Source organism: Dunckerocampus dactyliophorus, chromosome 7 (genome assembly GCF_027744805.1).
Source record: "Dunckerocampus dactyliophorus isolate RoL2022-P2 chromosome 7, RoL_Ddac_1.1, whole genome shotgun sequence".
Lineage (NCBI taxonomy): Eukaryota > Metazoa > Chordata > Actinopteri > Syngnathiformes > Syngnathidae > Dunckerocampus > Dunckerocampus dactyliophorus.
In genome coordinates this window covers 7,497,567-7,514,028 of record NC_072825.1, presented here as the reverse complement: position 1 = coordinate 7,514,028, position 16,462 = coordinate 7,497,567, and the positions used below count along the sequence as shown (strand labels likewise).

Genomic DNA, 16,462 nt, shown 5'->3' with positions numbered 1-16,462 from the left:
CGTATACACACACACACACACACATACAGACAGGGACCCCTGGAAAATAAGACTACAAAGAGGAGTCAGTAGAAACCTCATCCAGAGTTCAGTTCAAAAGGGTGAGGTCAATTTCAGAGGAGCTCATCCAAGCATTTTTCTTGGGTGTCCAAATGCCAAAATGTCCCCACAAAGAGAAATGTCCTCACAATAAAAGTGTGATGTCACGAGAGACATGGAATACTTGCAAGGCTTCATTACAAAAATGTTCTCTCTTTTTGGTGGTTTAAAATTTATTCTGAAGTGAAATTATGATGTAGACAAACGTCCTGTGAAATTAGCAGCTTTCCATAGTCAAGTTACTTTATCTTGGTCTCTAATTTGCAAACATAACTTCTCACTCCGTAGGTACCTTATTTGGAATAATAGAAACATTTTATATAAATATAAGTCTCTTTTTTTTTTTTGAAAGATGGGTTCCTAACAACATTACCCTACTTTGGTGGGTCAGCTGTTTAACGCAGAGGGACTCCTGTTTTCTTATAAACAATTTCTATCTACGGTACATATACTTTTCCAGTACCCCCCAAGAAATTTGCCATAGTTTTTGATGCTATCCCTTCAGGTACTTTGATGCTTTTTAGAAAGCTTCCTGACCTTCCACTCCCTTCGGTTTCTCTGCGTGACCCAACTGACTCACCTATCGGAAGGATATGTTTTTCACATTCTCTTAAAAATAATAGCCACTTAAGTGCCTTACTTGACAAAGATGTTGTCTGTACCTCACATGTAATATCTTACTGGAATGGCTTTGTGTATGACATTGTCTGGGATAAGGTATGGATGATTCCTCACAAGTACGGTACCTCATCACTAACAAGGTCAGGGAAGTATCTTTCAGAATTATCCACAAATACTATCCTGCTAATCACTACATGACCAAATTTTGGAGAGAGATTAATACGGGCTACTCTTTTTCTGTGGACTACCCAGAAAGCTGTTTTACATCTTTTCTGGCATTGTCCACACTCCAAAAAGCTGTGGAAGGATTTCAGCAGATGCATTATTGATCGCATCTTCAAGGACTTTGTTTTGCTGTGGGAAAATGTTTTTTGCTTTCATAGGAGATCTAAGGAAGAAGAAAAGGCTTTTTTTTTGTATAAATCTATTGATTATTTTGGCCAATTTTTTCACCCACAAATGCAAATATAGCAGTAAAAAACCCAATTAAATTTTTTTCCCTCAAATATGTTGAACAATATAATCAACTTATAACCAAATCTGACAAAAAAGGCTCTCAAAACAGTAACTATTTGTTTTGACTTAAATGTTTTTATTTGATGTAACCCCTGGCCATGTTCTTTGGTTTCTGTTATTTGTATAACTTTATTGAGTACTTGTTTGTTATTTATAAAGGTTATTAAAAAAAAAGAAAAGAAAAAAGGCTTCATTACAAAAACTCTTAACAACAGATCAAATTCCTTTTCCTGATTTTGCCAAATTGACCAGACCACTTGTTGCTAGGCGGAACACTACCATCTATGCCGCATAGGCAAATGGGGAAAAAATAGTTTGCAGAATTTTTCTCATTATACCTGTATATTTTTAGCTGATATGACTATTCCTGTATCATTACTTTATTATTACGACTTTACTCAAAATAATAAAATTACTTTACAGTCTTTACTCCGACTCTTCACAGCTTTTTAACATTCTCACAACTGACATTTTTTTCATATTATTACCACTTTATTGTAACTTGCTGGAAACGGTTATAACAATCCCTGCAACGTGATGATTTTATACTCGTAACATTGCAACTTAATCTGGTAACATGAAAACTTGATTCTCGTAACATTACAATGTTTTTCTCGAAAAATTACAACTTTATTCTTGTAATGTTACAACTTTCCTCCCAAAAAACATGACACGTCTTGTAACATTAGAAACTTTTTCAGAAATGATGGTTTATCAACATTATGACTCTAATGACATTGGAATTTCATTTTTGTAACAGCACGATTAGACACAAAACATTACGACTTTAAGTTTGTAACATTATGACTTTATGCTCACAACATTGCAGCGTAAGCTAGTAAAATTAAAACATTATTCTCATTACATTACAAGGTTTTTCTCGCAAAGTTATGACTTTTTTTCTTGTAATATTATAACTTTACTCTAAAAAATATGACTTCTTGTAACATTCCAACTGTTTCCAACAATTGTATATCCCTGAACCTAAGTAAAACTAAAATCATGTTATGCACAAATGTTTATGCACAAATACAAATGAGCTGAACAAAGTTGTTCTGGACGAAAAATCACTCCATACTCATCACTCATCACATACTCAATCACTCCAAGTTACTGTGTGGCGATATGGGAAATAATATTACATTACATTTCACTCACTAACTGTACTACAAAAAAGGTCAGTTAGGGTAATTCACAGTGCCGGTTATAAAGAACACACAAAACCTTTATTCCTAAAATCACAATTATTAAAATTTGCTGATGTGGTAGCTTTCAAATGCTGAAATTGTACATAAAGCAAACAATGACCTGCTACCCAAACACGTAATACAATTCTTCCCAACAAAATTAAACTTAAAACTATTATACGTGCAAACAATGCTAAAAGATGTCAGCATATCAGTATGCGGAATCAAATTGTGGAGCGTAGTGAGTAAAGAACTCAGTGAGCCATTTCAAGAAACAGTACAGTTGATGTTTACAAATATAAGGAAGAAGAATCCTGAACCACTGTGTACATACAAATCTATGTCAAAACACGCTTGCTCTGACTACGTACTTATTTCTCATTTCTCAGTACTCATTCATCATTGAACAATGTTTCTGTCAACTCCAGTTTTCATCACTTATTACATACCTGTATTTATTATTTATTTATCATGAATGTTATAATTTATTGATATTGATTTACAAACATCAACTCCTATTGTAACACACTTTTATACTGCCTTATCATTTTCTTATGTTATTTTGAATTGGTAAAGGGTGCATTTGGAATACAGGAAGTGAACAAATGTATTGGCAATTGATGTGAAACAGAGAGCAGGTGGGACTAAATCCAATTTGCTTCTTTCATTTGGACACTTTTGTGGAATTGTGAATTGTAACGTAATGTATTGCAATGTAATATCTATCCATGTTCAAAGTAAATTAAATTATCATTACCATTTCTAAATTTGCGATGTTTGTAGCAACATTATGACTTTGTACTCATAACATTGGAACTTTCTTCCTGTAATGTGGCAACTTTAAAGTCGTATCATTGCGACTTCATTCTTGTAACATTACAACTTCATACTGGTAACATTCCAACTGTATTCTCATAACAATGTTACTTCAGCCTCACAACATTCCGAATTATTTTGACATTGTTTTATATATTATGACGTTATTCTTGTTTTGGATTAAATACTGCTGATTATGTGACAGTTTTTTCTCCTAATTTGACAACCTTATTCTCAGAACAATTCCATTTTTTTTCTTATAAAATCTAGACATCTAGTAGTAACAATAATAATAAATAGTAATTATAATAGTAATGTAATAATTATGCCACACCTGTACCTTACGTATGGAGGAAATGTCAAAACCTATAGAAAAGTATGCATGATGAAATAAGCTCATGTTATGTGGTATCCTCGTGAGTCTGTGTGTTTTAAGGCTCAAAGAAAGGGCCTATTTGGCCAAAAAGGAAGTGAAATCATTAAAGTACTCTTCAGGCCATTGTTCAGTGTGAGCTGAGCTATGTTAGAAAGACAAATGTACAAACGAGAGCTTCACCAAACAAAATTGTTGGTGCGTCGTTAATGACCGCCTCTGCCTTTTTGCCGTGTCCATAGCAGCGGCGAAGCTAAGGCATGCTGCTGTTGCCATGACAACAAGCAGGCGGCAAACAGATGCGGCCCCAGCGATGACTTAAATGATATCCACCAACAGACCACCCCCGTCTGCTGCCGTCTCTCTGGGGATTCTGGCTCGGTTCCACCTTGGTTGTCACGGCTGCGGACTTAAAGCATTGCCCTGAACAACATGTGGGGACAAGGGGGGGGTCACAGGACCTCAGGGAGGGGCTCCTGTGACTTATAGAGTTTGAATTATAAGCTGAAAGTTCCCGGGGATGAAGCTAGCTGGCAGGCAGTGGCTGAGTTACGGCGGCGGTTTTGTTCAAGTTGATGTATGGATGCGAAACTGGCGACGCCACACTGCTCTCCGTTGCACTTCACTTCTCAGCACTGAAATTACACTGCTTGTTTATGTAGCCGGCCAGAGGTAATTACTGTATAATAGTGCACAGGGTGTTGGCCGAGGCTCAGGAGTTCATAGCAACCGGCCTTTAGGCCACTTTTAATAAGTGAGGAAGGAGAAGCACGTTTGAGCCCTGGAGGAGGCCCACTAGGTGTGTTGCTAAAACATGTGTGCATGTGTGCATGCCGCTGCTGTGCTGTCCACAATGTGGAGAGTCAAGTTTAGCTCGGAGGGAAGTAGGAGTTGCATCAACATAAAATCATCATAATGTCATCCAACTTTTACAGCTTTATCTGTACACTGGACGGAAATAAATTGCCACGTTGTTATATATTTGTTAAAAGTATTTGATGTGTAATACAGTATATACCTATACGGGATCAATGCCCCAACAGTCTAACTAAAATTTTCAGGAAAAATATGCAAAACTTCAACTTCCACCCATTATCATGCATGACATCACACAAGACTTCACCAAATCTTGTGAGTTTTGTTTTTTCTTGGGCTTTTTTGACTTTGTTTGTGTGCTAACAACATAGTAGTGATGACAATATGTGGGAAAATGTAGTGAAAGCCATAGAACAGGAACCTTCATGTGTGTGTGTGTGTGTGTGTGTGTGTGTGTGTGTATATATATATATATATATATCTACACACATACATATACATGTGCGAGTGTCCAGGGTTTTGGCTACATTAGCCGCCGCCCGACCAATGATCACATCGTGAGCCTCGAAAACTCACCACACCCTGCCAAGTGGCCGCCCCCCAAATGCTGTACCAAACTAAAGCTTTTTAACGAGCCACCCTGGCGAGCCATTATTCGTGGCATGTTTTGCAGGGTGCAAAACCTATATCACTCTCACAACGACAGGTAAGTCCCACACGGCAGCCATGCTTGTTTTGGCTTTGTGAAGGGAAAGTGGGCGGGAGACGGTCGCTATAGGGGCGGAGATGATCGGTGGAGGTGATTGCCGTTATAAAGCAAGCATCACATATGCAGATACCGTGCTTTTTCGCAGAAATCGTCCGATACTTACTTGCTAGAATGAGCATTTTGTAGGTTTTAAGTAGAGCTACAATACGCAGGAGCAAGAAGGGGGAGTGAGACAAAAAGCATTTTGAAAAAGTAATTTATTGAAAACAACAATTAAACTGAAATAGGCTGTTTATCAGCTGATCAAAAGTTTAAGACCATCGCTCAAAAAATAACAAAAAACTCTCCAAACCAGAACAAAAAGTTTTCTCAGTAGGACTCGGTAGTGAGTAGCTTCACTGTTCTTGTTAATCACTTCAAAAATGTGTTTAGGCATGCTCGATGCGAGTGTTTCCAGGAGGCCGGTGGGAACGTTGCTCCAAGTGGTGAAGATGGCTTCATGAAGGGCATCAACTGTATGGAACTGATGGCCATTTTTATAACCTTCCCTTGCCATCCATCCCCAAATGTTCTCTATGGGATTTAAATGAGGGGAACATGCAGGATGATCCAAAAGAGTGATGTTATTCTCCCTGAAGAAGTCCTTGGTCAAGCGAGCATTGTGAACTGCAGCGTTGTCCTGTTGAAAAACCCAGCTGTTACCACACAGACAAGGGCCCTCAGTCATGAGGGATGCCCGCTGCAACATCTGCACGTTTGACGACCCCGCACCACCTGAAGCTCCAGTGTTCCGCTGAATGAAAAAGCACCCCAGATCATGATGGACGCCCCTCCACTGTGCCGGGTAGAAAACATCTCAGGTGGGATCTCCTTGTCATGCCAGTAACGTTGGAAGCCATCTGGACTGTCAAGGTTGCATTTTTTCTCATCTTTTTTCACCTTTCAATTTCTCATGTTTGATGCTCCCTGGCAAAGTCTAAACAGGCAGTTTTGTGGCGTTGAAGGAGACGAGGACTTTCAATTCGACTTTCAAAACCCTTTTCCCGCATATGCCGTCTCATGGTTATTGCGCAGCAGTCAGCAGCAGTAATGGCATTAATTTGGGTCGCAGACCACCCTGTGTCTTGTGGTGATTTTTTTGGGTGTAGCACTTGACTTTTTTGTTCCATAATGCTCAGGATCCTTCAAAAAATGTAAAATAACCGTCTTACTGCGCCCAAACTCAGCAGCAATGGCACGCCGCGGGAGGCCTTGCTTATGCAGCTCGACAATCCGACCACGTTCAAAAAGAGAAAGCTTCTTAGCTTTCGCCATCAGGAGGGCATGACAGTGTGAATGCCTGACAGAAAATTAACATTTTGAGCAGATTTTGGCTTTTATAGCCTGTGGTCTTAAACTTTTGATCTGGTGATAAACAACCTATTTCATTTTTTTTGTTGCTTTTTTCAATTACAAGTTCCAAATGTTTTTTGTCTCACTCCCCCTTCTTGTTTTTGCATATTGTAGCTCTACTTTAAACCTCATTGAGATCCAAATGTGCAAAATGTAAATTCTTGCAATTTTTCAACTGGTCTTAAGATTTTGATCAGGAGTGTATATACAGTACATAATACATAAGATACATACTGCACATTCAGTTACATACAGTATTCTTTTAAACCACAATTGGTAACATATGTTAGCTGGTGGTGGCGTTATTCTTTTTTGGTTGAAGAAATTGCAGTTTGGAGCATAGAGTTGCAGCACCTTTAGTAATATTTTGCTCTAATTTCGAATTGTATGGCCATTTTTGATGGTATTACTCTTCTCGTCAGTTCTTCAGAATTTCCTGAGGAAGGTAATTGGCAATATTTTCTGACACTTGATTGCCTATCTTCACCACAGGACTGGGTTTTCCTCACTCGCTTCTGCTTCCTTACCGACTTTGGACGCCTGGACTTCCGGTTCCGTTATCCGAAGGTAACGTGACACATTTGGAAGTGTATGTGCCTATGTGCGTATGTGTGTGTTTTGTTCATTTTCATTCAAGTCACTGTCACACTTCACTATCTGTGATTATTCACTAGTTCTTCCCTTCCTTTTACCTCATGTCAACTGAGGCTCTCCTCCTTCATTCCTTCCTTCGTTCCTTCCTCTGGCTGTACCCATTGTGTCTTCCTCCTTTCCCCCTTCCCCTCCTCTTCCTCCCTGCCGCCGCATTCCTCTGTTCCACTGTTGTGTTTTTCCTCTCTCGTTTAGAATGTCACTTCTCATCTCTTTTTAGCCCTGCAGACTTGTGGGACATTTTTTTGTTATTTAAATCTCTAGCTGCCTCCTCTGTGATCCTTGTGCATCCTTCACTTGCCTGGCTTCTAATATCTTCCTTTCTCTCTCTCTGTCCGACCCCGCACCCCCATCCCTTCTACATCCCTCTGTGCAGTCTCGCTGCTGTCAGAACATATTACTCTACTTTGACGACGCTTCTCAGTGGCCAGCTGTGTACAAGAGGCCTGAAAAGGTGAGATATGCCTGACATGTGGCACGCTATTAGCCAAGAAAATTAGGAATTTATCTGATTTATAATTTAACAACATTTTTTTGGATGAGTAAATACACAGCAATTTTTTTAAAAGTCTGTTCATTTTGTTGAGACGAATTTAGTACACTTTAAGAACATTTAAAAAAATATCAAATTTCTTATTTTTAATTTATATTTTTAACATGTATTTTTGAAACTAAATCTGATATACAGTATTTCTAATCATATTTTGTATAACATTTTAAATAAGTCTCTTTTAGTTCTTTCCTATGGGTTTCCTAAGACTTAAAAAATAATTTGTAAAATATGTGTATTTTAAACTTTATTTAATCTAATGTAATACTATTTTATTTCCATTGATCCATTCATTTTCGATGCCGCTTATCCTCATTAGGGTCACGGGTACTATTTAATTTGATAATTTAAATATATATATTTTTAGATTACAGTGGAATCTTGGTTAGCATCATAAATTTGTTCGGACTCTAACCAGAAGGGAATAGTTAATCCAATTAATTTGTTCCAAAAAATAAAAAATGTTAACGCAAAACATGTTTTTATAGTTTTACAACTATGGTTTTACATGCAAAAAACAATATGAAATTCATATAAATCCATACAAATGATGAACGAAAGGGATAAATGAACATTTAAGCTTTTATGTTCAATGAAGATGTGATTTGTGACATGACTGAAAACAAGACGGTGGCGGTGGATGATCTCTCTGCCACATGGTGTTTTTGGGAGCAGTCACATCTTCTTTGAAGGTAAAGGTAACTTTGAACTTTCATTTATCCCTTTCATTCCTCATTTATATGCATTTAAAATTGTTTTAAGCATGTAAAACTATAACTGTAAAACTATAAAAACATGTTTTGCAGTAACATTTTTTTAGAGTCAACTGCTGATGACATCATAGGCGTGCTTACAGTTCCAGTTGCCATTTTGTAAGGTAGCCAATAGGATGCTAACAAGGAACATTTTGTGATTGGAAAAAATACATAAAAACAGCTGGACGCACAACAAACCGTGTGCCATATTGTACACTAACCGGAGAATCCACGCAAACCAAGGCAAAATTGTGGCATACATTTTCAATGCTAACCGAAAAACACGCTAACAAGCAACCTTAAAACAAGCAGCTTTAAAAGAAAGCTGTTCTGTTCCATCCCGCTGACGTTGACATTTTTCAATTATGGGCGGTTATATTGTATCGACGACCCACTGCGTGGGGAGGATTTTTTCCTGCCTGGCAATCAATAACACTATTAATACCACCACCCAGCCTGCACGGGATCACATTCTATTGTCGTATTGTTGCTGCACGGTGCAACATGAGTGGGCGGAATCATAAAGCAGAAACAGATAATTAAAAGGCTTGTTATTGTCAGCAGCATTAGCTACGTGATCATTTCATTTTAAATGCATTATGCAGCAGTGCACAGCTAAATTGAAAGTAGTTCTCAACAGCTTTTGCCAGTGTAAAATTATGTTGGCGTTATTTGTTTTGTAATGTCGCCATCTTTTCCTATCTGTATGTAAGTGTTGTTGGAGATGAAATTCTCCGCAACCTACTAAAGGTCAAAAGGACCACTTTAGAAAATTAATTAAGCCAATTTATTTTTTAGTTAATCTCCAGTTATGAGAAGGAGAGAAGACTCACAAAGTGGTATTAGATTTACAAAAAGTGGCCGCAAAATTTACAAAATGTGTTGAAAAATAAATCAGACAAAATAGAATTTGCAGTTTTGAATCCCCCTCGCCGAAGGAAGAGAGACAGGTCCCGATCGATAGTCCCTTCTCCCTTTTTATGGTCTGTTTTCTTCAGACCATTGGTGCCCGTCCCTCCAAAGATAACTTTCTCCCGGAGTTGTGTGACGCCAGCAGGTGATAATCGGAGCTTTCACTGACTTGTGAAAGCTCCGATTATTATTAAATACTGTACCTGGAAATAAAAGCTGACTTGTTGTCTTACACAAACAGCACATACTTCCCAGTCTGTCTCAAGGCTTATTTTGACTATGTTTTTGTTCCCATATCTGGCTGCTGGCCTCGGCTGGCCTTCGCTGATTGTACACTATGTGTGAGGTCGCACTATTTCTGTTTGACCTTTGACACACTTAAACAATTGTCCATCTACTCAGCCAATTGTTTATTAAGCATTATTTCTACAAACTACTTGTAATCACTCACTCAGTTAATCATAAAACAGTTATATTTATGCTGTACTTACATTAGGGCACTCACTTAATAATTCAGTCAATAAACATCAAATAAACAGTTCTTCTAAAATCTACTTGAAATAAATAGTTACTCACTCAGCTAACAAGTTATGAAACCAATATTATCCTACAGTTTCTATCATGCATGTAGTGCGAAGTGCACATAATGAGGGCGAGCGGATACGATTTATATATTTATTCATTTGTATTATCGTCCATCTGCATCAGAACTGCTACCAGAAGGAGGCGGTGCTGAGGCCTGAGAACAACCAGGTCATCAACCTCACCACCCGCTACACCTGGTCGGGATGTGTGGTAAGCGCAAGAATCCCTATTGATTTTCATGTCATCCATGAAGCAGCAGCTTTCTAGCTATGAAATTCTCTCCTCTCTTACAGAGGCAAGCACATGTTTTTAGTGCCTCATTTATCAAGTCCATTTCACAGCTTGTAATAAATGTGTATTGATTAGCATAGGAGTGGTCGATGTGATATTAGTCTATTACATTGGAGATACTGCCTCCATAGTTAATTACTGCTATAGATGATGACATCAATGCTTTTATTTATCACTAGACATAGTTTCATCTTTCCAGTATTGTGCAAAAAAGATGCAGAGTAGTTTGATATTTGCTGTTGTTGATTCATAAGGGAATTAACGCCACGGCTCTTCACACTATTGATGCATTTCCACAGCGTACTACTTATAGACCTGCTGTATGATACACGGCATGAAAAGACATACATGCTAACGTGGGCTTAGCTCTGGAGACCGCAATATTTCACACAGTATCACTTTGCTGCGACATTGTTTTCTAGCTGCCCTAATGGTGCACTCACACTAAGCCATCCGTGCATGGGCACATTTGACATCTAAACACACAGAGTTGACGTCATGTAATGCACTCAACCCTGGCAAAGAGCTATAAAAGCAGGGGCGTCCAAAGTGGGGCCCAGGGGCCTTTTGTGGCTAGTGGCTTGTTTGTTATCGGTCCACGGCACATTGTAGTAATAAATTTAAACCCAAATAAAAGAAACTTTGTGTAACGGGGAAAGGTGAAATATTGATAATATTGATAATTATATATATAATTACTTTTGACTTTTTACAAAATCAATAAATGTATATGTAAATGATTTTTTTAAATTATAAAATAACATTTAAAAAAATAAAATCTTTTACTGTGGCTAATAACCATCGTTCACCTCGATTGTTTTTTTTTTTTCTTAGTGTATCTCATGCTAACTGTTGTGTTGAGAATACCTTTTTAAAGTGAAACCAACTGCTCCAAACTGAAAAACTAGCATTCAAAATAAGCTGCCTCGATCTTCATCCTTAAAAAATAAAAGACATGTCTCATGTACCGGTATTCAATAAACAGCATATCTTATTTGTTTATCACAGAGCGAAGTGTGACAGATCTGGCACTCTGTAGATCTCGTTGCCACATTTTAGGCTATTTTTGGGATGTGTGAAATATGTTTCCATCTTCACGCGTCAAGCTCTCAACCCGCTGCGATTAAATCAGCGCCTCAGCGGTGAAAAGTGATGTATCCTGTGGGGATGACGGCATCCTCTCTATCTCCCACATCACTCCCAGGTGGAAGGAGACGGCGAGGAGGAGGTCCTGAGCTGCGTGGGCGGCCGTAGTTTTCGCTCGGTGAGGGAGAGGTGGTGGTACATCGCTCTCAGTAAGTGCGGGGTAAGTGCTGACCTCTGACCTCCACCCACGCCTACAAGAGTGCTTGTCCAGTAAGTGACAGCTACCTGCAAAATGACCAGCACTTTTACAGCAATATGTACCATTTGTACTGTATGCACAGTTGCATAAACAATTGGAGGATGCTTGGTCGGATACATTGTGGTCATCTACCACCATGCATTTAGAGTTGTGGTTCCACTGTTTCTAATTGTTTTTATTAAACAGTGTTTGTGGTTCTGATGGTCTGCTATATTCAGCATTGAAAGCCCATAAAATCATGTAGCATCTTCTCAGAAGAGTCACCGTTTGGGCAATTGCAATACCAAGCTTTGCAGATGTATTTCTGGAGGAAGCATTCCCAGGAAAGCGAAGGCAGAAAATATACACCCAGCGCACCCCGAGGAGGCTTCTGCTTGAATCACTGCGTGTTTCCCGGCGTCTTTTTATGCTGGCTCGCAATGGATTTAGATTCAACATCAGCTTAAATTTATCCCCCACTCATCCCCCGTATGCGCTTCCATATTTTTGTAGCAAACAACATTGGAGAACTGGAATGGATGTCCTCTAATGTAGCAGCAAATATATTGAACCCTGGCTGACACTGTCACTGACGCTGACACTTATGCACAAAGTTACCAAACGACTAGTAATGTTGGACGAAAGTGGATGCCAAGTATGCAGGAATGAAGATGCAGTGGTGCCTTGGTTAACATCATTAATCCATTCCAAAAGGTCCGACTCAAACCAAAATAGACTCTAACCAAGGCAAGTTTTCCCGTAGAAAATACTGTCAGTCCAATTAATCCATTACAGACACTCTAAAAGTTTTAGATGGAACACATTTTATAGACAATAATTATAGTTTTACATGCATAAAATGATGCAAAATAATTAAAAATTACAAATAAAAGTATCTTTTTTTAACTGTTACTGCACTCGTGGCACAAAAAAAATCTATGCAGAGAGGTCTGTTAATTACTTTTTAACATGCACAGTTTTGCATTAATTTCCATCCATCCATCCATTTTCTATACCGCTTCTTCCTCATTAGCGTCACGGGGGCATGACTTCGGGCGACAGGCAGCCCAGCCAATCGCAGGGCACATATAGACAAACAACCATTCACACTCACATTCATACCTATGGGCAATTTAGAGTCACCAATTAACCTAACATGCATGTTTTTGGAATGTGGGAGGAAACCAGAGTACCCGGAGAAAACTCACGCGCACACGGGGAGAACATGCAAACTCCACACAGAAATGCCCAGGGGAGAATCGAACCCAGGTCTTCCCGATCTCCAAGCTGTTACTGTGTTGGCCAACGTGCTAACCACTAGACAACCGTGCGGCCCTTGCATTAATTTATTTTTAATTTTCAAAACAGCTTCTGCTTGCCTTAAATTCGTCAACAGACTCACTCGTTGCAGGCGTTGTCGTTGTTATATCTGCATGCAGCAGCCTCGCCTCTGAAACAGTGTCTCCCGCTAGCTCCCGCTAGCTCCCTCTAGCCGTTGATTCACACCGTTACTTCTTTTGCAACGTTAGCTTGATTATGTTGTTATTCTTCAGGATGGTACTTTTTGTTGATGAGGGCTGCTAGTACATCCCGGCAAAATCAGCAACATGGACGCTATCTTGGAACTTTGCCATGACTTCCTTCTTGAATTCAATAGTGGTCTTCACCCTCTTTGGGATGTTGCTGTCACTCGCAACCTTCTTTGGACTCATAGAGGCTTATTTGTCACACTTAATGAAAAAAATGTATGGGCAGGAGTCATCAACGCAGAGGGTCCATTGTTTGGCCACTTTTGTGCCTGAACAGGCTACCATAGTACAGTGTGAACCAAGTGTGCTGATATTTTGTCTTGGGCCAAGATGGCTGCGTAAAGAAACCAAGCACAAACACAACAGTTTGTTATGCGCGCCATATTTCACGCTAACCAGGCGGGGAAATGCAAACCAAAAGAAAATGTTTGCATAAATTTTGGATGTTAACCGAAAAACGCACTAACCAGGGTGGATGTTAACGAGGTATCACTGTAATAAGATAACAGTATTCAGTTTATCAAGTCAACCTTATATTAATTTATTCCACTTTGATTTGCGATTGTCAGTTAAGACAATGGTTATACTAGCCCTCATGGGTTTAATATTATATGGGAACCTTTAATGTACAACTCCTCTGCCTCAAAAGTTGTACAAAAACTTAATATGATGTTGCGAGACCTGAGTTCAGCATGCATCCAGGGATTAGCTAGATTTTTTTTCCCCACACACACAGAGACAAAATGTTTCAAATAAGTATGGCACTTTTTCTATAACTTCAATAACTCACTTATTTTTACACTTGTATAGCAGTTAAAAATGTCAAAATGTTACTTAAAACATTGCCTGTAGTGTTAGCAAATGTGCTGACTCTAGAACAGATGAATGCCATTTCCAGTACAGTCAAACTTATCTATAGCGGCCACTAGAGGGAGTCTGCAAAAGTGGCCGCTATAGACAGGTGGCCTCTATAGACAGGTTGGCGTCCAGTTTGAATGTTGACCAGTAGAGGAAAAAAAAGAAAAAAAAAGGGAAAAAAATAATAATAATAATGTTGACCAGATGGCACTGCGGGCTGCTGATAAAAGTTGTACAGCACTGCTAGGCTTGTTATTATCATGGTTCATGGTTTTAATCCTGAACATGCATGAGTCAAACAGTAGCACATCACATAGTACAATTCACAATTTTGCATGTCCAAAAAGGAGTAGGAAGAAGCAAAGCTTATTTAATCCTACCCCTCATCAGTTTCACATCAGTTGCAATACATTTATTCACCTCTTGTTCTTCCAAGTGTACTTTGTAGGTCTACATGACAATGTAGTGCAATCATAGCCAAGGTTTTTACTTACTAAAAGGAAGCTAGAGGCTTAATAATAACTGATAACTGATAAAATATTTCAGTTAAGTACAACCGAACTCAGTTTTGCTCCCGCTGCCGCATGCATGCTAGCATATGTTTTTTTTTTATTGTAGCGTCGCTGGGAGCACGTCCTGTTCCCAGCCTACTTTGCGGTAATGTTTTGGTGCAAATGCTCTTAAAGTTACATGTTTGACCAGGAAATAGCAAGCTCAAAAGAAGATGGCTTTTTTATGTGGAACAACTGACAGTTTGTGTGGATCTTGTGAATGAGTGTGACTGAGCTAGGACTCAGTAATTAAAGTCTACACACGACGCATTCATTGATTGAAAAACAAAACTTTTTTGTGCATGAAGCTTCTACTTGAGTTGGTAATTTGGCTGCTATATGCAGTCAGATATTGACCAAGGGAGACAAAATGGGTGGCTGCTGGCTTCGTTGGACAGGTGACTGCTATACACAGGGTCTATAACATGTAAATTTGCTGGGGGGGATTTTTCAGTGGCTGCTATAGGCAGGTGGCCCTTCTATAAAGGTGGCCGCTAAGACAGGTTTGCCTGTATTTCCTACGGGAGGTCAACCAGGAAGTAATTGTTACCTTAGTGGTAATTAAATATAAAATGTTATCCCCGGATAATTATTGTAGTACATTTTAAAACTGGTTTTTAATTGTGGTATGTTTTCAGTGCATTATATTTATAATAATGATAGATCAAACCCAATCAAATCTTCTTGATCTCCATATCATTATTACTTTATTCATAGTTGAGTGTGCGGCATCCAAGTCGACTTGGCCGTGGGTTCGAGTCCCCTCCTATGGCTGTGTCTGCAGTTGCAGTGCACCTGCTTATCATTCCAGTGTGCTTCCAAGTGTCCTTGTTTATTTTGGTGCAGGCGAAGGCATGATGTGATCAGAATAGATGCTTCCAGCAGAGTGGCGTATAGTGTCACGCCAGATTCCGCTAATAGACCTGCTGCTTAATGCTCTTGGACTCGTATATAAAAGCCACTTTTGGAAACATGCTCACACTGAGTCAATCGGCCAAATTCCCCATTTTTATTTTTTACAATTTTGCTCATACTGTATGTTCTGGCTTTCTCTGTCACTCACCATCTTTGACTGTATCTTGTTGTCTTTCAACTCTTTGTCACCGCTCTTCTTCATGCCATCCCATATTTACTCTCTACATGTGTATAATTGTTTTCTTCCACCTGTCCAACCATCTTGCAGCATTTCTTTTCCTCTGTTCCCCTACTTTGTTGCTAAAGTAGCTCTACAATGCCATCTACAATGCCACAATGCCATCAATACCAAGATGGATTAATGCAGAAAATGCAAAAATGTGACGGTGATCATCAATTAACTTTTCGCCCATTACACTTGATTTATTATAGCAGCAACCCTTAGAGCTGTAAATCATCAGCGTGCCATCCAATGTGAAGACCATTATATCGTTAGAAGTAAAATTCAAATGACCTCCGGCGGTCACGATTCAAGTATAAGCAAAGTTCATCTAAGGAAAAGTAGACGTTAGGTTCCATCCGGCAGGTTTATGTTTATGCTTTTGGTCTGTTCGACAGACGGAGTCATATTTGATTGGCTGTAATCAACTTCTGCTTTTTATCACGAGCTGAATTAGCAGTAATGAAACTAAATGAGCTCCTTGAGGAACCAAGAAGGCCTTGAAATGTGAGGATACTGGACTACCTACATTTTGATTTTGACTGTAATGTTGTGATTCTTCATCTTCATGCCTGCTGCCTTTGCCTCTTGTGTCTATCACACGCCGTGCCCTTTGTGTGATTATTGATTTTGTTGACCGCTGATAGTGGAGGCAGTTGCTATGGTTATGATCCATCCACTCTTGCCTCCAAGTCTTTTGTGTCAGTTTAACTGAAAACTGAGCCTCTCGGATGTCTTTATTTTTTTGGTATGCGCTAACTTCGTCCACACCTGCGGGATTCCACACAGCAG

General features: G+C 39.1%; 1 protein-coding gene across 1 annotated transcript in view; it reads left to right on the top strand.

Moving 5' to 3' along the window:
• Window positions 1–16,462, top strand: part of tmem145 (transmembrane protein 145) — a 40,812-nt gene that overhangs the window by 7,163 nt on the left and 17,187 nt on the right. The window contains exons 2-5 of the mRNA XM_054780763.1: window positions 7,022–7,096; window positions 7,557–7,634; window positions 10,106–10,192; window positions 11,478–11,579. Coding sequence (XP_054636738.1) covers window positions 7,022–7,096; window positions 7,557–7,634; window positions 10,106–10,192; window positions 11,478–11,579 — 342 coding nt within the window. The remainder of the gene's footprint in view (window positions 1–7,021; window positions 7,097–7,556; window positions 7,635–10,105; window positions 10,193–11,477; window positions 11,580–16,462) is intronic.